At 36.4% G+C, this 22172-nt stretch overlaps 1 protein-coding gene across 1 annotated transcript in view; it reads left to right on the top strand.

The window, feature by feature from the left end:
* The window catches only part of LOC142353900 (transient receptor potential cation channel subfamily M member-like 2), a 67647-nt gene that overhangs the window by 32021 nt on the left and 13454 nt on the right, over positions 1-22172 (top strand). The window contains 1 exon segment of the mRNA XM_075406129.1: positions 10564-10575. Coding sequence (XP_075262244.1) covers positions 10564-10575 — 12 coding nt within the window.

Consider the following 22172-nt stretch of genomic DNA (forward strand, 5'->3'; position numbering starts at 1 on the left):
CTATTTAACAGGTAAAAGTCACTTTTGACGCTGAAAGATGCTATAAAAACGCAAAAATCTAGTTCTCAATTTAGATAATGCAAGATAGGTTATAATTTTGAAGAAGGGATATACAATAAGCCGCAATCTTCTAACTGTCTAAAAAGATCAATCACATTTGCAGCAATAAACAAGTAAAATTGAAAGCTATAAATGAATACATTCAACTGCAGTGTATACACTTCTGATAAAATAAGTTTTTATAAATACGCTAGATCGCTTCACGTAAATTAGCCAAACAAGAAGGCATAATCCGCTTACATCAAACAGAATCTTCATTCAATGTTTTCATCAAAATATAATCTGTTTTATGTATATTTATATAAAATAACGTTAGTTTCGGAAAATCTTTTAACTTTGAAATCTAAGTTCAGGATACTGCTGAAATCTGACTGTAGAATTTTGTATTTTTGTCGTGAGAAGGCTTCTAGCTGGGGACTGGCTAGCGCCCAAAACTCTATCAAAGTTCCGAAAGATTTGTTTGGTGGTTCCTCTTGTAATAGGGAGTGTACTGTTGTCCCCAAACTATGTTGCTCTCTCGGCTGTTTGGAAACTTCATTCAGGATAATTGAATTAATAATCAAGAAATGCAATACCAGCAACTAAAAAAGTTATAGCCATAAACAATTAATTGAATAACACCAACAATCCAAAAGTAATTTTTCAAAACTAACTAATAGTTCACACTAATTCAAACCAGGTCAATCAAACTATCCACAAGTATCCAAAACCTATGCAATTCACTTCCTAGTCAAATTATTTTTAATAAATTCTGCGTCCCAGTAACTAGGTTACTGGCGAGAAACTTATAATTATCACAATCACAGATTTTGAATAACTTTGCAGTTCCACTAACTGCTTACGCAACTATGTTTTTTCGCAAAGAATTCACTAAATAACTACAATTTCCTGAAAACCAACTGGTCCACTTGAATTTTCTCTGAGTTTCTACTGACGAACCACCGTTTCTCATTCTCGTAAGTCTTTATCTCAGACTCGCTCTTTCGCGTCTAATGGTTTTTCTTGTGCTTGAGGGTACTCAACCTTATCAGTTTTTTAACAGCAAAACGTAACGTGTCGTTTCTTTTCGAACAATTTGACCGAACGTATGAGCGTATTAATGGGCGGAGAATGTTGGTCATAAGATGCCACTTATCTTAATGAATGTTTGCTCAATATGACCGGAATTCCGTGATTTACTTGGTTTGCTACATTCAGGATCCAGCAGAAGCTATGTTTCATGTTCAACAGTTCTTATACAAGTACATGCATTCTGTTTTATCCTTTTTCACATCGCTAAAACTTCACTGATTTAGCCCAAGAATACGTTTGCTCCCCTGTGGTTCTGAGAATATTGTGTTTTAATGATCTGGCAATTATTTAAAAATCAGGGAAAACATAGTTCTTTCTGATTCTTTTTTGTTTACTTTAAAGGCCAAAAGAACGGTTTCGGGTGCCGGGAGAAGCCTGTTATTTTTTCAATGAGTACACAATTGTCCTAGGAGTGATCAGTTAAAATTTCATGGTGATCGGACTCGAGGAAGTAGTGTTTTCAGGACTTGCGGGGGGTGTTGAAATTCTAGACGCTTGGTTTTGTAACTTTTGAGTTTCTCTCAATCAGAAATTCCATCAAACAGCCAATGTGCTCTTTTGGACTTATCAATCTATTCTCTAGAACTCTTCAGAGCCAAAAATTAGTCCCATCTCAAACATCGAACTCAATTCATAACTCGTTTTTTCCACCAAAAGCTCTCTTTTGCAAATGTTTAGACCTTTTGAACCTCTAATACTTTAGTTGCCGCTTTTTCTTGACAATAACGTTTTCCTCCAATGTGTAATTACCACAACTGTAGTAGTGTTACCTTTTCCGAGCTCTGATTATTACTAGACACTATGATTTAACCGAAAATCCTCGATAAATTCGACCTGAATGACCAAATTTGGATATAAGAGCTCCAACAACTAATTGCATTATTTCCCAAGATCTCTTCCAAATTTCTCCTACAAATTCAAAATCTCCTCTGAAATGGCATTCAAAGTTGTCCTTATAATGAGGTAGTACCGGGTTTGCATCCAAAAAAAACTCTTGCAACAAAAGCAAACATTTTCTCATTTTATTCCATTTTTCATCTCCTATCTTTATGCACCTCCCTTCAATCACCATTTTGATCTGCTCAATATTGTTAGGGAACCAAACCCAATAATTGGTTGTTCATACAAATCAAAGACTTGCTGAATTACACCATTAAAACATCAGTTTTTTATTGATTAAATGTCTTTTTTATCATTCAGAAAACAAAATATTGTTAAGTACTTTTTTTTCACATGTAATTTGCTTGCTTTCCTTTTTCACACAGTATGGTTTGTGACAGCAACTTTACCTTTTTGTCTTTATTTGTATTCCCCATGCCTTGGGTGGTCGTTGGAGGCAAACAAACATCCTTTTTCTTGGAAAGATGCATCAAATTTGGCCGGTAAATCCTTCATAGCATATCTTTTGTTTTTCTACCTTCTTTAGCAGTAATTTTTTTCCTTGTTAACATACATATTATAAACTGCCTGAAAACACTTAGCAGTAACCCCAACTTAGAGCTACTTATACGGAATAAATAATCACTTTTGTATACCAAAATGACTATTAGAGGATGCGTTTTTGGATTTCGGGGAAATCATTAATAAATATCGCTGCTTCTTCCAAGCTCTTCCATTCTTTTTTTCTGCTGTTTTGACACTTTGTTCCTTTCGTTTAATAACCTCTGAATTTCATTCTGACTATTTCTGACAACCTAATCACTTTGCAAAGCTAGTCTCTCTTTTGTTTGCTTAACAAACAATTAATAAATTCGCTCCAACTTATATCGCTCAAGTTCGTTCCTTTTGTTTGCATAGTCAATCTGCTCAAGATTAGCTCAAAAACTCTGCAAACTAAATAACCACCCAATTTTAAAGTTTCAATGTTATGTAAGTTCAACGATTTGAAGTAGAAATTTCACACTCCTCCCTCCTAGACTATTATTCTCCCGAATAATAAAAAAAATCCGCCGGTCCCTGTGTACTAGCACACTTTCTCCTTCCCGCAAAACTATTTTTTGACCTTAGCTAATCTACGTATGTGTGAACCATTTAAATAGAGCAGGTTGGATAGTGCCCAGTGCACTGTTCAGTGATTAAAGAATTACTAGATTATATGAGCAGGATCATTAAAAAATGACTCAGTCAACCAATAGTTTGAGCAAAACAGTGGCTGAAGAGAAGCTCACTTTCAAAAAAAAATCTCTACCAACAAAAATCTTAACTCTGTCTTATTTTAACCTAATACCGAATAATACCAATGAAATTGACCATCTTTTTCAATAACTTTTGTCATTTAGAGCATATGGACTTCATTATTAACAGCGGACTAATGAGTCAAGTGTGAGCTTCAATTTGAATGTTTAAAATAATAACTCAAAATCAAAAAGGGCAGACTAGTAAATTTGGATTTACTAGCTCTCATATCAGACAGTTCAACTTTACCAACTTTGTCAACTCTTCTTTCTGTCTCCGATGCTTGAACGGATGTCCGCCTCCATTCTCATTCTTCGACCTTTTCTTTCGTTTGCACAAGACTCCCCTGGACGAATGACACTTCAAATTCAATTTGTTCCACTTCTTTTTCCGACTGACTCTTTGGTTTTCCAAACAACTGGGTGCACAACTTAGGGTACTCTAATTCCAGACTTCTCTGATCGTCCTTTGCCCTCAACAAGTTCGGAGAAGAACTATACGACAACTCCCTCCTATATTGTACTATCTCTTCTCGGCCAAATACGCCCACTGAAAACTGATTCAGATCAGTATTTACTGCTTTCTTGACTTCAAAATCCGAGGACTGCTCCCGTTTTTTATCTTGCTTTGAATAAGAACTCTCGAATTGTACTGGCACTACATTTTCTCCAGAATCAAATGGACAATCATTTTTTCCATCTTTCTGAACTTTCAGCCCCAGATCACTTTCCGTTGAAGGTGACACTGACTTATTGTCACCAAACTCTCCCTTCTGGATGTTCAACACTTCACAATCTGATTCGCTAGTTGAACATTTTTGGAATAAGATTTCTTCTGCAGTAGAAACCTTACTTTGCCCCAACATCAGTGAGTGCTCAATCGCGCTTTGAACAATTTGTTTGCTCTGAAGAATTCCATCATCTTCAACATAGGAGAAACTCGCTTCCAAATTTCTCTCGCCTGAGTGGAGTTGTTGAGGCTCCAAGTTTAGTGAACTGTTTTTCTTGCGGTCTGGCTCTTCCAACTTCATCTGAACTAAACCAAAAAACCACATCAAACGAGCCAGCACCACTTCCATCTTGATTATTAATGAAGGCGTCATATATCACTAATTCTTCCGCTGTTGAATGGTCACAAACATCATAAATAACTGATTCAACAGCTGCCGCTATTTCTGCATAGAGGCTCTGATTCTCCACCACTTTGAAAGCTGGAGGCGCTAGCTGAAGCGAATTTCCAAAACCAGGTTCATCGTCTCGTATAGTATCTTCGCTGCCTACAGCAGTCGCGGAAATTTTTGAGTCTTCTTTTTTTTATTTGTTTCATCAACTGCGTTCTCTTTCCAAATATCGGTGAAAAAATTTTCGCCGTATTTCGCGGCTGTAGTCGATTTCTCTTCTTTGCTCCCTTCTGAAAATTCGTCCGCGTTTGCCTTTACAGCTGCGCTTTCACAAATTTTTGTCGCTTCATGATTCGCATCGTCTGTTGGGAAAGTTACAAAACTCTTTTGTAATTTCTCACAGTTATCATCAGATGAGATTCGTGTCAAACTAAGTTGATCCCTGTGCTGGGACCCAGAACTCATTCTAACCTGGCATGAACCATTAGCAATCAATTTCCCTCTAAAAATATCCTCTGATGTTGTGGCCAAATCACTTTTTTGAGCAACACTAAAATGCGGCATAGCTGTTTCTCCAGCATCTATTCATTTGCCAAAGTACGGCATACAAGGACCGGACATGATTTGTTCATGAGGTATGAAACTTTTCGAGCATGTCTTCCCAACTCTCAACTCGTTTTTGAGGACCGACGCAAAACAATTATAATTACTTTGCCGCTCACACAATATTTTAGAAGGAACACATCGTCGTCCATGCATTCAAATTTGTCTTCATCGTCACTATCGAAGAAGCTGTCGTCATCGCTAAAATCATCGTTGCTTAAAGTTGCATCAAACTCCAACTTACTGTTACCAATTTCCTCAAGTGCTTTGCTTCGCAGTTTTGCAACTTTCATGTTCTTACCATTGTCCCACCGTGCAACGCATCGATCCAACATTTCCCTGAACTGTTCATTTTCGGACTTGGGCTTTGTCGTAATCTGCTTTTCCATTTCTCCGTCACAATCAAGTCTTTGACTGCCATCAATGACGTCAACAGTCTCCGCACCGGACAGACTGTCATTTAACTTGGAACTGCTTCTTTGTCTCCCGTCTCTGACATCAGGCTTCTCTTCGAGCACTGCTTTTACCCAAAAATCAACAGCTTTTATGGCAGACCAACGTCTAGGCGAAGAACCTTTTTGTCAATTTTACCGTCATAACTGATTTGGCTTTTTTGGCTGTCACTTGAATGTTTTTGTTTTTAACTGACTTGGGAATCCTCTCTTGACGCGGTAACTCCTCTCTGTCAACAAAGTCACTTTGAATCACTGGTGTGTCAATTTCACACTGTAAAGGCTCTTTCTGGTATTCCTCCTTCTCTATCAAGTATATCTCAAACGCATCCTCATAAAACTGTGGATTTTTGGACAGTCTCGTATCAAAGAATTACAAAGTTTGTTGAAGAATCCAAGCACGAGTCTTTTGATCGGATTTCCAAAATTCATATGGCAAGTAGTTCAATGAATCAAAAGCTCAACCACACAACTTCTCTGGCAAATACCTCTTGACATCTTCTTCTGTCCACATGAACACTTCACAAACATCCAAGTACTACCCACGCCAGTCCTCTCAAACTTCATATCCAGGCGACGGAAAAGATTTTGTAAATCCTAATCCTGCCATTGTTCTCCAAATTGCTTCACTTTACTCTGAATGCTCCTCTATGGCTTTCATTTCTGCTTCAAATCTTCTTAGTTCTTCTTCTCGTCTCTGTCTGAGTAAGCTCTTCAATCTATCTGCTCGGGTACTTCCAGCTCTACGCTCAGTTAGAATCCTCTTCCCGAGAAAAAAGACTGACTGTGTTCCAAAATAACCCTCTCCGGGTAATATCTGTCTCTGTTGCTCAAATTTTCTCGATCTACTTCGTTCCACAACACTTGTAATCTTGTTTCAATTATGTTCAACGTGTTCCTGGACTTGCTCTGCGTAGAAAGTCGCCAGCTTTGAGAAGTTGTTGCAAGTCTCACAGAACTCTCTTCACGCTCGTACTCAAATTTTCTGAATATCTCCCATTTTAACAAAAGAGAGCCCATCCAGGAGCGCCATTGTAGAATTTTGTATTTTTGTCGTTAGAAGGCTTCTCGCTGGGGACTGGCTAGCGCCCAAAACTCTATCAAAGTTCCGAAAGATTTGTTTGGTGACTCCTCTTATAATAGGGAGTGTACTGTTGTCCCCAAACTATGTTGCTCTCTCGGCTGGTTGAAAACTTCACTCCGGATAATTGAATTAATAATCAAGAAAGGCAATACCAGCAACTAATAAAGTTATAGCCAGAACCAATTAATTGAATAACACCAACAATCCAAAAGTAATTTTTCAAAACTAACTAATAGTTCACACTAGTTCAAACCAGGTCAATCAAACTATCCACAAGTATTCAAAACCTATGCAATTCACTTACTAGTCAAGTTATTTTTAATAAGTACTGCCTCCCAGTAAATAGGTTACTGGCCAGAAACTTATAATTTTCACAATCACCGATTTTGAATAACTTTGCAGTTCCAATAACTGCAACTACGCAACTATGTTTTTTCGCAAAGAATTCACAAAATAACTACAATCTTCTCACTCTGAGAACCAACTGCTCCACCTGAATTTTCTCTTAGTTCCGACTGACGAACCACTGTCTCTCAGCCTCATAAGTCTTTCTCTCAGACTCGCTCTTTCGCGTCTAATGGTTTTTCTTGTGCTTGAGTGTACTCAAAGTTATCAGATTTTTTATCAGCAAAACGTAACGTGTCGTTTCTTTTCGAACATTTTGACCTGACGTATAAGCGTATTAATGGGCGTAGAATGTTGGTCATAAGGTGCAACTTACCTAAAATGAATGTTTGCTCAATATGACCGGAATTCCGTTATTTACTTGGTTTGCTACTTTCAGGATCCAGCAAAAGTTATGTTTCATGTTCAACAGATCTTATACAAGTACATGCAATCTGTTTTATCCTTTTTCACATTGCTAAAACTTCCCTGATTTAGCCCAAGAATACGTTTGCTCCCCTGTGGTTCTGAGAATATTGTGTTTTAATGATCTGGCAATTATTTAAAAATCAGGGAAAACATAGTTCTTTCTGCCTTTTTCTTTGTTTAATTTAAAGTCCAAAAGAACGGTTTCGGGTACCCGAAGAAGCCCGTTATTTTTTTCAATGTGCACGAAATTGTCCTAGAAGTGATCAGTTAAAATTTCATGGTGATCGGACTTGAAGATGTAGGGTTTTCAGGACTTGCGGGGGGTGGTGAAATTCTATACGCTTGGTTTTGTAACTTTTGACTTTCTCTCTATCAGAAATTCCATCAAACAGCCAATGAGCTCTTTTGGACTTATCAATCTATTCTCTAGAACTCTTCAGAGCAAAAATTAGTCCCATCTCAAACATCGAACTCAATTCATAACTCGTTTTTTCCACCAAAAATTCTTTTTTGCAAATGTTTAGACCTTTTGAACCTCTAATACTTTAGTTGCCGCTTTTTCTTGACAATAATGTTTTCCTCCAATGTGTAATTACCACAACTGTAGTAGTGTTACCTTTTCCGAGCTCTGATTATTACTAGACACTATGATTTAACCGAAAATCCCCGATTAATTCGACCTGACTGACGAAATTTGGATAGAAGAGCTCCATCAACTAATTGCATTATTTCCCAAGATCTCATCCAAATTTCTCCTACAAAATCAAAATCTCCTCTGAAACGGCATTCAAAGTTGTCCTTATAATGAGGGAGTACCGGGTTTGCATCCAAAAAAACTCTTGCAACAAAAGCAAACATTTTTCCATTTTATTCCATTTTTCATCTCATATCTTTATGCACCTCCCTTCAATCACCATTTTGATCTGCTCAATATTGTTAGGGAACCAAACCCAATAGTTGGTTGTTCATACAAATCAAAGACTTGCTGAATTACACCATTAAAACATCAGTTTTATTTTTTGATTAAATGTCTTTTTTACCAATCAAAAAACAGAACATTGGTAAGTCCTTTTTTTTCACATGTAATTTGCTTTTTTTCACACAGTATGGTTTGTGACAACAACTTTACCACTTTGTCTTTAATTCCACACGCTTTGGGTGATCGTTGCAGGCAAACAAACATCCTTTTTCTAGGAAAGATGCAATAAATTTGGTTTTTCTCCCTTCTTTAGCTGTAATTTTTCCTAGTTAACATACCTATTATATACTTCCTGAAAACATTTAGCAGTAACCCCAAAATTACAGCGACTTATAGGGAATAAATACTCACTTTTTTATACCAAAATGGCTATTAGAGGATGCATTTTTGGGGTTTCGGGGAATTCATTAATAAATATCGTTGCTCCGTCCAAGCTCTTCCTTTCTTTTTTCTGCTGTTATGACACTTTGTTCCTTTCGTTTAATAACCTCTGAGTTTCACTCTGACTATTTCTGACAATCTAAACACTTTGCAAAGCTAGTCTCCCTTTTGTTTGGTTAACAAACAATTAATAAATTCGCTACAATTTATATCGCTCAAGTTCGTTCCTTTTGTTTGCATAGTCAATATGCTCAAGATTAGCTCCTAAACTCTGCAAACTAATTAACCACCAAAATTTAGAGTTTCAATGTCATGTGTGTTCAACGATTTGTAGTAGAAATTCCACACTGACATAGCACACTTTTTGCAGAGATTTGCAGAATGTATAGATGTGGAAATGAAAATACCGAACAGTTTTTGCGGACATCATATAACTTATTTAAAATATTTTTGCTCAAGCGAAAAGAGTTTTCATAAAATCAGATAAAATTTAGTAAATTTTACTTCGATTGAAGGGTTCCTGGCTTAAGGATTCCGAACATCCTAACAAATCAGCAAATGGACTTCCTCAAAAACAACAAATGCATTTCCTCAAACTCAGTGAATTTTCGTTGCGCAGTTTTTACACAGTGGAACAAAAACTGTGCGAAGTCTGGCAGGATATTCGTTGGTTTTCGTGGCCAAGTTTGCGGTAAATTAGCATTATATAGTGCTGAGCAAATTTTCCATCATAAATCTTGACTTTTTTTCGCAGAATCTTGGTTCAAATTATATTTTAAAAACAAAAACCTGCAAATTTTACATATTAAAATAATAAAAGGTGATATTACTTAAATAGATTCCAGTAAAAAGTCTGGTTTTGTGAAAAACTAGCAAATTTTGAATACCTTTTTGGCGTTTTCTATTCATGAAATTAATCGAGATCTTATTAAGATAATAGAAGTTCGGGTTCTTGAAAAAAATATTCGGCACTTTAACTTTTTCAAACTTCAGTTTTCAAAGTCCGTTATGCAGAGGGTTTACAATTTCTCTTTCTAGTTTTGAAATTGATTTAAAGTGACTGACAAAATCCTTTGCAATTAAGTTAATCTTGTTCCCAGATTTCACAAATATTTTCACAGATTTCAAAGATTTGACAGAATATACTTTAACTTTATCTTTGACGTCAATAATTTCCAATAACGTGATTTTTCCGTCCTAGATCACTGACTGAACTAAAGGTTTTGGTTTTGTAAGTCTGCTCACTTCAAAATATTTTTATTGAATTTACTATAATTGAATTTCTCAATTACTTCTAAGCTTCAATCAAGCTACATGTAGCTTAGCACCCTAGCTTGACCCATAAAATAACTTTACCTCGACTTTAAATAGTTGCTGAACAGTGCATTTGTAGTCACGGCAGTTATAGATTACACAGCCCTCCAAGAATTATAAAAAACTTTTCATAAATCGAGTCTAGACATGGGCAGGCTTTAAACAGAGCAATTCTCAAAAATCAGTCTTTATGTTAACAGCGATCTATTTTGTGTTAAATTTTTCAGACTGCAGTAATGACTTTGGTTTCTAACACAATAGGCTTTTAAATACAATTTTGATCATGAATCAGTCCATGATTCAGTACTGATTTACTCTGAGCGTTAGGTATGCAATATCTAATTATGCAATCTAATTATGCAATCCAATTAGGCGATATCTCATTATGCAATCCCTGTCTTAGCAGTTATACTTATTACATAACCCCTTCGACTGAACTAATTGGTTGTTAATTGGTGTTCGTTCTGTTCTGTTCTGTTCTGTTCTGTTCTTAATCTAGCAATTGTTACAGTTGAGCCTTCAGGTAAGAGTGGGTGTCAACGAATGAAATCAATTGATATTTGGTGGGGAGAAGTATATATTGTAAATATGCGGGTCTTTCATGGTACACTGCACACGAAATGGCACAACCCAACCCCCCTCCCCCATTGTGGCAATTTGGTGGTACCCGTGTCGAAGTTACCCCCCCCCCCCCCCTGATTACCCCCTAAAACTAATGTGAGAGTAGGAGGTAATTGTCGGGTCTTTCCCATTATAGCCCCCCCCCCCAGCTTAGTGGTCAGATAACCTATAGCCCCCCAAACATAGTAGTTATACCATAATGGGGGGGCTATAATAGGAAAGACCCGATGGTTTAGCGGCTGAGGGTACAGAGGTTGCGAGTTCAAAACTGTCAGCCTTCGAGTATAGGAAGCTAAAACATTGTAAGATTAGGGCTTCCAAGGGGGATAATTACCCCCCCCCCCCCCCCTACTCTTGCATCATCATAGCCCCCAAAATTACCCCCGTACTCTTGCACCTTTTTAAACCCCCTCCCTCCCCCCTCCCACCATTACCCCAATTACCCCCACTTTTGCATCGAATTACCCCCATTACCCCCAAAAATGATGTAAGAGTTTTAAGGGGAATTGGTAAAAATTCCCCCGACTAACCCCCTAATCTTACATCTTTTTTTTGGGGGGGGGGATTCGACACGGGTAATGGAGGAGGGAGTGGGAGGGAGGGCACAGTTGTGTTGATTATACGCACTGCATCCACACTAACCTTGAAGTGGGCGGAGGGGGAGGAGGGTGATGCGTTCTATTTCCACTATAAGATGGGGAGGGGGCTGTAAATTGAATGGCCCAATTAAAGTTCACTTTATTATTTACCAATCGATATGGTATCAATGTATAGTTATGGCATTGGTCTTGTGTTGAATGATGGTATGGGTGTGATTTTTATCTTTATTTTGTAGCCCTGATATCAACCCAGGCTGAATTTCAAGGACTCAGGCAACCTTTTTTTCCCAGAATATCTTCGAGCCCAAAGTAGGTACAAAAAACTTCTCGTGTCCTCAAAAACGGAAATAAATTGAATTTTGAATTAACAATGGAACTTGAAATATACAAAATTGGGGTATTTCCCATTATAGCCCCCCCCCCAACTTTGTGGTCAGATATCCTGTAGCCGCCTCAATCATGGTAAATATACCATATTAGGGGAATATATTTTCATGGGAGGCTATATTGGGAAAGACCCCAAAATTGAGCTAGTTTTTATAGTCTTTATCTATCCGAAAATATGCAAAAAAAATTTTCATCAGCTAAAAATATTTTTTATGGTTGGCATCTAAAGATTCCGACTCCATCCTTGTGGACCTTAGTTCTAAATTGGGTTATTTCATTATCAACTTGCGAGATCAAGCTCATCAGTTTGACGTCAGTGGATGCAAGAAAAAATTCTGCCGTTGAGAGAATTTTTAATCTGGCAACCGATTGATAGGTCAATAAGACAATGATGGCAGCAAATCAACATCGGAAATAGAGTAAATTTTTTCAAGTATATTTTGACTAAACGTCAGAGTTCATCAGGTGTGTTTTTCTTCTGCTTTATGAAAATTCAAAAAACAAAAATTTCCAAAAATCTTGAGGTTTCTACTGAACCATCATTGCTTCCCTTCATTTGTAAATAGGAGTAATCGATTCTCATTATTCATCAGGTTTTCCGCTGTATATGAAAACTTATAGGCTGAGTTGATTAAGTTTGTTGCTGCTTCGAAAAAACTGTTGCTGCAATGATTATTTTGCAATGTGAAAGTCACACGTTGCTTTTTTGACCTTAATGTTTAATTTGAGATGTAGTAGCCTCCGCCAGTGATTCACTTTTCACATGGTAATCTTCCAGCATTATTGTCGCCGAGATGGGTTTTTGTGTTGAATACTTGAATGGAGGAAATATTAACGACGTTCTGAGCAATAAATTTTGATGGAATTGTCTTTGCACTGTCATTCACCTCAACACTTACAATTCTTATAGTTGGAAATCGATACTTTTGCATGTAGTCCCAAATTAAAATCTTTCAAATTGTTTTATTTTTTTCCCTGTGAATTGATTCATAAATTACCTCCGAAGGAGCGTCAGGACTGACACATTAGGTTGGGACTCCACAATTGAAGTTTTCTGCTAAATGACTATGCTGTCCTGTTAGATGTTGTTCTTGCTTTTTTGTGATGGTAATGTTATCCCATTTCCGTAATTCAAATTGATTGACACCTTTGTTTAATTTCAGCGCTTAAACATTTAAAGTCGACAAACTCAGCCACTCCGTATTTCGCAAAGATTTTATAAAGATATAATTTGTTGGTTTTTGAAACCTTGTTTTTTACAAAAAATTTTCCATTGAGCAGTCTCCAGATGTCTCCGTTAAGGTGGAACGAAAGAAAAATTAGATTGTGGATAGTCAGCGAGTTTTTTTCTGTTTCGTTTTGCTTCTTCCCAATTGCAAAACTGGGATTGTTTTGTTATATGCTCAACGAAAAAACCTGTCTTGATCTCAATTTTGTGGTTTTTGTTGAATCCGACTGGTGCGAGTTTCGATATCGTTTGCCTGGTGATTGGAGAAATTTTAGATGTCCGTATTCAGTCGTGTGAATACGAAGATAATAGCAAACAGTTCTTGCTCAATTTTTGTTCAACTGAAGAAAATTCAGTTAAATTATTTATCACTGGATGCTGTTTTTGTGATAAAAGTCTACCAATTGAGTTTTCTTGTACATATGTGGTGACTGTCGCTTCTTTTGGGTAGCATTAGATCTTTGCAAGCCGTTTTTGCTTTAATCAGAAGTTGTCCACTCCTATGTTTTTCTTCAATTTTTCAACTTGTTTGGAATCAGTTGATATATCGTTCATGAAAAGTGAATTTATCACAGAACCAGATTCAAGGATTGGTTTTCAGTTCGATTTTCTCCCATAAAAAGTAAATTTTTGCACGCAGTCGGCTCATGAGAGCCAAGATATTTTTGTTGAACTGCTCCACGGTACTTTGATCGACCAAAAAATGATCGTCAAATATAACAAAAAATTTAGATCTTTTGAGTGTTGACCCGACGGAGCAGCGCCAGTAATTTGAGGTTGAATTCCTTAACATATGAAGTAAGGTAAACGTCATAGAAAGATTCTGCAATATTTTGCCTTTGCGCATTTCCTTGACGCCGTCATCCTGCTCAGTTTCTAAAGAAAGCGTCGAAAAAAATCCATTTCTTCCAAAATTGTAAGCTCATACACAGAGTTCGAACCTGATCTCGCAGTCTTGTATTGAAGAGAGTCTTTGTCCATAACTGCAACTGACATGCCCCTTGGGTCTCCGGAAATTCTCAGTCCTTCAATATTCTTACGTTGCCTTACAACAGCTGACGAATTATTGACTCTGCAAAGCAAACAAATTACAGTAAGATCTGTGCAGGCAATCACACCATCTTCTCTGTGATCTTGTCTTGAAGTCGTTGAAATATTTTCAGGTTTTTCAGAACAAGAAACTCTGCACTGGTACCAGCATCATGTCAATACTGTTTTTTTATACAATAGTTAGATGATCTGTTGTAATGTTCTTGACAACTTTGTTATTAGAAGATCGTACCCAAACCCGTATGTGTTGCCCTGACCTTCTAGTCGTTCCACTTGATTCCGCAAGTAATTGATCCCAGAACTATCCAGTTATGGGCATTTTTAACGTGAGTTCTCTAATTTTTACAGGCAAGTGAACTCAAGAAACTCCCTACAAGCTTCGGATACTTTCAGTGTGCTCTCTGAATTCGCACAAGATTTTTTACCTTGTCTTCAAATAAAATATACCACAAAGTGACATAAAAATTTATTTTTGTTCTTGAATTTGGAACTCTCGAGTTTCCCTAGCTTGGGAGTTTGGTTAACATATTTTTTTGTTACATAAAGTGCTCTCTTTGAAACTAACTGACTCTAGTTTGCTTTGTTTCTATAAGAATTGCAAGGTAAACCGCATTGTCAATGTCTTTGTTACTTGCTTTGGAGCCCAAGCCTTGAACACATGATCCAGTTCTGACTGCCTGAAAATTTTTACGTGTTTTTAAAATGTTGCTATGAAGCTGTACAAAAAATTTTTTCAAACAAAATGATCATATCCGGTTGAAGCATTGCAAATTTCTGCTGCTTCATGTTTTTTTTGAAAAAAATATTTTGTGTTATTATCTAATGGCATAGCAGAATTGGACTTCATTCCACCTAATAGTTTCAATTTTGCCTCAGCAAACTCGCGTTCCCTAAAATTTTAGTTGGACACTCTCATCAAATTTTTTTCAAACTTTCAATGTTTCTTTTCTCTTGCTACAAGGAGAACGTCATCTGTTTAAGTTAAGACCTGATTTTAGATTGCTTTGCAAAAAAAAGTTAACTCCTCTAGAGATATTTAATTCTGAAAAGCAACTCAAAAAATATTTGTTTTTTGATAATCTCAAGCGAAGTTCAGTTGCGTCTTGTCAAAATGAATAAAGAAAAAGATGGCTGTCTGAAGTTCTTCGGTGATGCAACCGTACAATCTTGTCACAATTGCAACTCAGCACAAAATTTGGCCAAAGACGTCGTTCAAACTAACTGAGGGTTGTTGTATTTTGTGAACAAGATCGTCGTTATCTCTCATTATGGTCAAAAATGTTAATTAGCTGAAGCCCATATTGAAGAAGGATATTTAAAAAGACAATTCTTAGAAGCTGTTCATTCCAAATATTATTAGCAAGCAAATCATCTTTGACTATTGCTATATTGAGGCTCCATAGGCAACAAATTTTACAGGTAGCAAAAGAACATGAGGTTAAAATAAGAGCTAAAAGGTAGCTAATCAGCAAAATCATAAACAAGACCGGACAATGAATGGAAGAAAGCGCTGTAAACAGTTTTCACGTTGACTACTCTGTTGTTCCAGGCCAGGGACACCAAGCAGTGAACTACTGCCGTCTGTTCCAGGGACACTTCTTCAATTATTCTCAGAAGTTGAATATCAAATGGAGTGAAACATTTGAAATTCCGAAACACATCGCTTACGCTTAGTAAATTCCCGTGGTTTTTGATTCAATTTGATTTTTTCCCCCAAGTCGGATAGGTTTTAACGCACCAGTATTCTCCAAATTATTCTTGAGGAATCGCTGCACGTTCTTCCAAGACTTCATATTGGCTGGCTTGGTTGACGGGAAAACACCGATCGGAATAAAATTGAAGGAAAGTTGGAGCAGAAATGGGTTCGGCGTCAAGGGCTCTTCAATTTCCAACAGTGCTCGACAACGACAGATGCGTCAGATCTCTGGAAATCACCACTGCTTTTGCTTCCATTATGATTGTGTGTGGAGCTTGTCGAAGGTTGTCTTATTTGACGTTAGAATGATCAAGAGCGTCCTCGTAATGTTTTGTATCATTTGCTTCTATGCGCCATCGAAATATGAGCCATAGGTTGGGCTGCAGTGCTATTGTTTGCGTGGTGCCGAGTGTTGTTTTCCAAGTTTTGTCTCTGTAAAAGTCTTTCAGCTATTTTTCGTGATCTTCTTCGACACCTACAAAGGTTTTATCGTTGTAGCTGTTCACTTCAACGAATTTGCATCGGCTCTAAGTGAAGCCGCGAAAAAAAAGAGGCGTTCAAAAAATTGTTTGTGTTCAGATCTGGGTAATCCTAGAAGCAGAAAATTTGTTAGCAGACAAGTAGGGATGAGAAAGTATTGTTTCTGATGTTATTTTTTAATGCTAAACGTAAAAATGGCCGGAAAATCAGGTCAGCACATGCCAATATCAAAGTGGTATTTCCGGTTATTTTAGTCGGAAAATTACAATCAGGAAGAGGTTCTATGACAGTCTCAACTTATGTCACCACTTCCTAATTCCATGGAGATCACATTCCTTAATAAAGCTCCAATGTTGCTTGTGGAGACCAGTTATGTGTTACCCTTGCTGTACAACTGCTTTAGTTGATTCTCTCCACTGATCTACGCCGATACAATGCGTATGTTCAAGATAGCGTAGGCAAACGTTGTCTTTGACATGAATTAGTTTTGGTCGTTTGGCTAAATTAAATTCATTGGGAGCAAACGCTAGTAATCCACAAACGCGCAGTATCCCATCCTTAAGATGCCTGGAGTTTAGTAACCTATAAAAAAAGTTCGAATCCAATTTGCGGCTATAGTTTAGCAATTCAATTGCGGGCGGAATATGTTCACTTGTACATTTGTATTAATTAATATACTTCTTTTTTACTGAGTACTGACGTTGGCTGCCTTGCTGTTTGTTCACTCTGCAGAATAGAAGGCAAACAGTAGCTTGCTTTAAATACATTTTCGTTTACGTTGACAGTCGTTCAGGGTTGACTATTGGTATATTAGTTCTTGCTGAGGATCGTTTTGCCAAGGCACAAACCAGCATTATAGTTCATATATCTATATAAAGTTCCCTATGTTAAAACAAAGTCTAACGGCTTCAACAATTTTTGAAATTTCTTCAGGATTTTTTTGTACTATCTTTCAGTTCCTCAGGTTCTAAATCACGAGTGGCATGATCGGCTGTGTTCATAATAGTTCATCTTCATCAAATTCCGGCTGTTTTTTTTACTATTGACACAGTTAAGAAGAAATTGAACATAAGTCCGGTTAAAGACCACGCCGATTTAATTTGAGAGTTCTTTTCGAGCAAATTTTGGGAGTTGGACAACTTTGACAGTTGTGTCTCTTTTTCTGCTTTGGAAAACTCAACTGTTTAACGGGCGTTATTTTGCATTTCCTATCACAAACATAGTTTGTACTTCAATGCTGCTCTTTTTCAAGTTTGTGGGGCAGACAGTGGCGCACGTTTGTAAAATCGGAGACTCAAAGAAGCCGTGCTACTGTTTCCCACTAAAGTTTGGGTTGTCACATGTCAATGAATTTCAAATCTTGTTAGAGCCCTAGCTATTAGGGACCTTCAATAAGAGATAGAGAAGTTCAACTGGGAGGGGCTTATCTCATTTCCTACATAATTCCCAAAATTGCTGAACCATGTCAACCAAAATAAGCACTTCGTTAGGCTTATTTGCGTTTTGAAAAGGGTGATTCGGCAATTAACCAATTTTTCGCTCATTTACATTGGCGAGATTCTAGTGGTATATATCACATAGTTTTGAATCGTTACGTTGTTTAGTGTTACTTCAGGATATTAGAATTTTTTTTCTTTTCAAATTTTTTTGAACAAAATTTTTTTTTCTGATAATCCGAGGGTTGTTTTGGGCTTATCCGGCAGAAAAGTTCGACTTGTTTCCTGATGTTGGAGCCCATTTCTCGAGAGTGTTCGGGTTCCCTTCTGCAAGGTTTCTGGCAAGCTTTGTCCGTACTTTAAGGGGGGGCTTTCAGTACCCTGAATTGTTGCAGTGGGGTGTGTGAAAAAGAATGCATTGACACCGAGAACTGCTCCAATCTTACCTTTGTTAATGTCAGGGGAAAACATATGTCGAAAAAATTTGAATGCTTCGCACACTCATTTTAGCTCAATGACGTTGGCTCGGTTATCATTTAATAAGGACGTGCTGTAAGCGCTGGATAATTGATATTTTTACACGACATTTTGAATGGGGCAAAATGTTGTTTTTTGTGTGACTTTGATAAGGATCTTTTGCAATGAACGCTTAGAAAATCAGGAGTAGTTAAATGTTGGCATTCGCGTGGGAGCTTCAGATATTTTGAAACAGTATCCAGCAAAATGTAAACTGACTGCCAGGGCAATGAGAGCAAACGTGTCGAAGACTTTATTTTCTTTGATAAAAGATTACTGGGTGTAGCTGTGACTGCTCAAACCAATCTTGTGGTGTACTGGTTATCTCATTGATGCTGAATGTTCAACTCATAGATGATTCTTTTAAATTTTTTGCATGTTTCAAAAACTGTTACTTATCGTTTTTGTTAAGTCTTTCCGCATCTAAGATTGATTTGGTTTCAAATTGTGTTTTTTTTTCTGGGTTGCTTTGCTACTTTTTGAAATTTTGTGATTTATTTTTGGTCTTCGATGATAAATTGTGTTAATCGGAAGTCCCAGTTTTTTTGTTGGACGTTGTTTTTGGTCAAAGCAGCGTTCCATTGAATTGTTTAGCTGGTTTGTGAGGCGTTGTGTGGTCTAATCTTCTTAAAAGTAACAGAGAAATGTTGACTTTTGCATTTTTTTGCTGGGGACTCTTTGATCTTTTATGTAAAGTTTTCCAAGTAAATTCCTTTCCGTTGGCACAATAATTGGTATGTGTTAGTTTTTTGCTCAATTTGTGATTGTTGACAATTAGTATCAAGAAAGTAGAAGGCATTTTTGGTTTTTTCTGAATTCAAAGATTTTTTTGACTATTATGTTATTCAAGATCCGAATTTGACACTTCCCATAATTAGCTTTCTGGCGACGAATAAAATAGCTCAAATGGCCAGTTGAACAGTTTTACGTCCATTTCAAGAAGATGTGCAGTCAGAATACCAATATGTTTTTTATTCTGATATCAAAATTTTTTTTGTATCATTTTTCGTTTCAGAAATCTACTATAAAATTTCCATTAAAATGGCTTTTGCCAAATGCATAAATGGACAATTACTCAAATACTCAAAGGGTAATTTAGAAGTATGAATTGTATTTCAATACGGTCAGAATATCAAATTGTGTGTTTTATTCGTTTTTCTGATTTCAAAAATCTTTTTTGACATTTTTAAGATCCCAATCTGATAAATCAACTAAAGTGGTTATCTGGCGGTTGCAGAGCCAACTGAGAAGAAAGGTTTATAAGTTTGTTTTGTAGTTCAATAGGATATGTACTCAGAAAAACATTTTGGGTTTTTGATATTGGTGATTGGAAAACTTTTTTTAACTTTGGGGAATTTTCGCCCATATTTTATTTCAAAGCTGGGAAATTGTTTATTCTTGCCTTACAAAATGATAAAACTAGTCAAGATTTATCAATAGGGGGGCTACAGTAACGGTATAATACTTTTGGTGGCCAAATTTCATTTTTTTTTCGGAAAAAAAATGTTTCTGGATGGATCTATTTGGTGAACAGGGCATCAGTTGTAACGTCTGATACATCGGATGGGCTTCTGCTGGTGACACCTGAAACCAGAAGAAATCTAGATCCTGTTGCTGGGTTCACGTCTGAAACCCAATCCACAAAAAAAATCGTCCTTTGTGACGTCTGATACCTCTATAAAATCCGGATCCTCGTGCATGGATGACACCGGCAGAGAGCGTGATCAGCTGCTGTTGTAATCTAAATCTACCTGGTAATCTAGTTCGGGTTTCAATCTAGTTCTGGAATTAGGGGTCTGATTAGACGTCAAAACTCGGAGATTGTTCGGACCCTATGTCTTTAAAACAAAATCATGGGAGGCAGAGTCTGGAATTTATCTAGGTTTGTGTCGGTTTGAGTCCGAAAGAGACCTGAGAACTGCTTTACTGCTTTTGCCCATATACGAAAAGATACTGTTTTTATCGATTCGCTTAATTGTTGTTGGTTTGTTATTTGTTGTTTGTTGTATCCCATCCTCCTCCGCCCCAAACACCCCCCTCCCCTCCGCCAACCCCAACCATTTGTCTGATATGAGTTACCTTGGGTAACATATCTATCAAACTGGGTTTTAAATATACTAACCAATACAGGTATATTGCCTAATGCGAATTCTATCTAAAAAAACTGATAAAAAGCGTTTAAGAATGATTGCTTATCAACAAAATTTTTGGGTGAACGCGCTTTTCGCAGCTGCATGATTGTTATATTAAGCTTGTTATAATAATAAATAAATAACTCTTTGACATCTTTTATTTGACACCACCCAATAAACTCACAGATCGACAAATTATCTCTTATAGAATAAACTGAAGTTTATGCCGCCTTAGGAAAAGCCGAGTTGCCTTTTAGCTAACCCCCCCCCCCCCCAAAAAAAAAAAAAAATTGGATTATAATGGCCAAATTAAAGTTTTTATTTTTCAAAAACTATATTTCTTGCTTACTCAGATTCTTGAGTTCAGTCTCGGGGTTCGTCGGGGTTCTTCCCTGCCAACAATTATTTCTCGTTTTTTTTTTGGATACGATCAATGAACGATGTAAAAACTGAACACCCATTAGTTTTTAATGAAAACCACGTATCTAAGTGTTTTAGAATTAATAATGCACGAAATAAAGAAATTCCCGTTTTAAAATAAGGAAGAAATCCCCCAAATAAAGAAAGTTTTAAAATTTCGATTTTGGCTAGAAAACCAGTGAAATAGATATCATATTAATTAGCTAGAACTTTTCGAATGTTTTTGTATCTTGGTCAACTGGAGTAAATTGACGTCTTCCCAGAATGCATAAAACATTTTAAAAAAAACATTATTTTTTCAGTGTTTGCTTCGCAAATTCTAAAAAGCATCGGAAGCTTCGAACCATAGAAAAGCTTCAATTTTTAGGCACCAATCCATTGCAATACTTGGACGCAGCAGTATTCAAAAAATTTGATTCGTCATTTGGTCTGGTTTAGTGTCCTCATAACTAAACAAAAAAACTTTAACAAAAAACAGAAAGTTCGATTTTAGTCTTCAAACTCAATTGTTTTGACCATAGCACTGGAATCAGAACTTTGGATTAAATAAAATAAAAGTTCGAGCTTGCTAAATAATCACAACTTCTAAAACTCTTAAGCAGATACAGATGTGAGAGAAATTAATTTTTGGGTTTTTTGGTATGGTTAAGCTATCTTGGCTTTAAGTCAGATTGCAATCAATTTTTGCCACAGTAGACAATTTGCACAAATAAATGGCTAGATTTTGACAAAAAGTTTTTTTTTTCTAAACTTTAAAATGATTTCAACCGACGTACCCTGCAATACATTATAACGTTTTTTACTATTGTAATTTGTTTAACTTAATTAAAGATATAAAAACGTGCCTTACAGGAAGAGAGTTGTGTATCCTTGACATATAAAGTTTGTACATTGGAAAATTAATTGTCGCTGAAATTTGTTGCTAAAATGCATTTTAAATATCTAATTGGTTCTTTTATTTTTCCGAAAAAATTAAATCTCATATAACACTTTCTTCTAGCAAAAATTGTTTAAAAAGTAAAATAGTTTAAAAAGTTTTACAATTAATAATCTTCGTTCGGTCCTGTTTTTTTTCTAATAATTTAGCATAAAATTTTAATATACAGCAAGATTCCATTATGTGCGTCCCAAATTCTTTTACTTTTTCCGGAAAAGATAAATCTTATATTACATTTTCTTCTAGCAAAAATTGTTTAAAAATTGTTCAAGCTGATACCTCTGCAAAACTTTATGAAACACTTAATACAATATCCTTGGCATAAAAATCTTGCGCAAAAAAATTTTTGCAAATACCCGCTCTAATTAACTGGATTTTTTGCCTGAATTTTGAAGATCTTTTAAGATCATTGGGATAGTTGTTGAAGGGTACGTGCGTTGCGAATATTTTTAACCGCAAATATTTTTGACACCTTTTTTAATGTGGATATTTCTTATCCGATTACTTACAATTTAACTAAATTCGAAAGCAAATGTCTTCAATTTGAGGTCAAACGACCTGGGGATAATTATTCAACTCACGCTCAGTATTGCTTTCACATAAAAAATCTCAGCGTTT

The sequence above is a fragment of the Convolutriloba macropyga genome, chromosome 15 (genome assembly GCF_964194025.1).
Source record: "Convolutriloba macropyga chromosome 15, txConMacr16.3, whole genome shotgun sequence".
Lineage (NCBI taxonomy): Eukaryota > Metazoa > Xenacoelomorpha > Acoela > Convolutidae > Convolutriloba > Convolutriloba macropyga.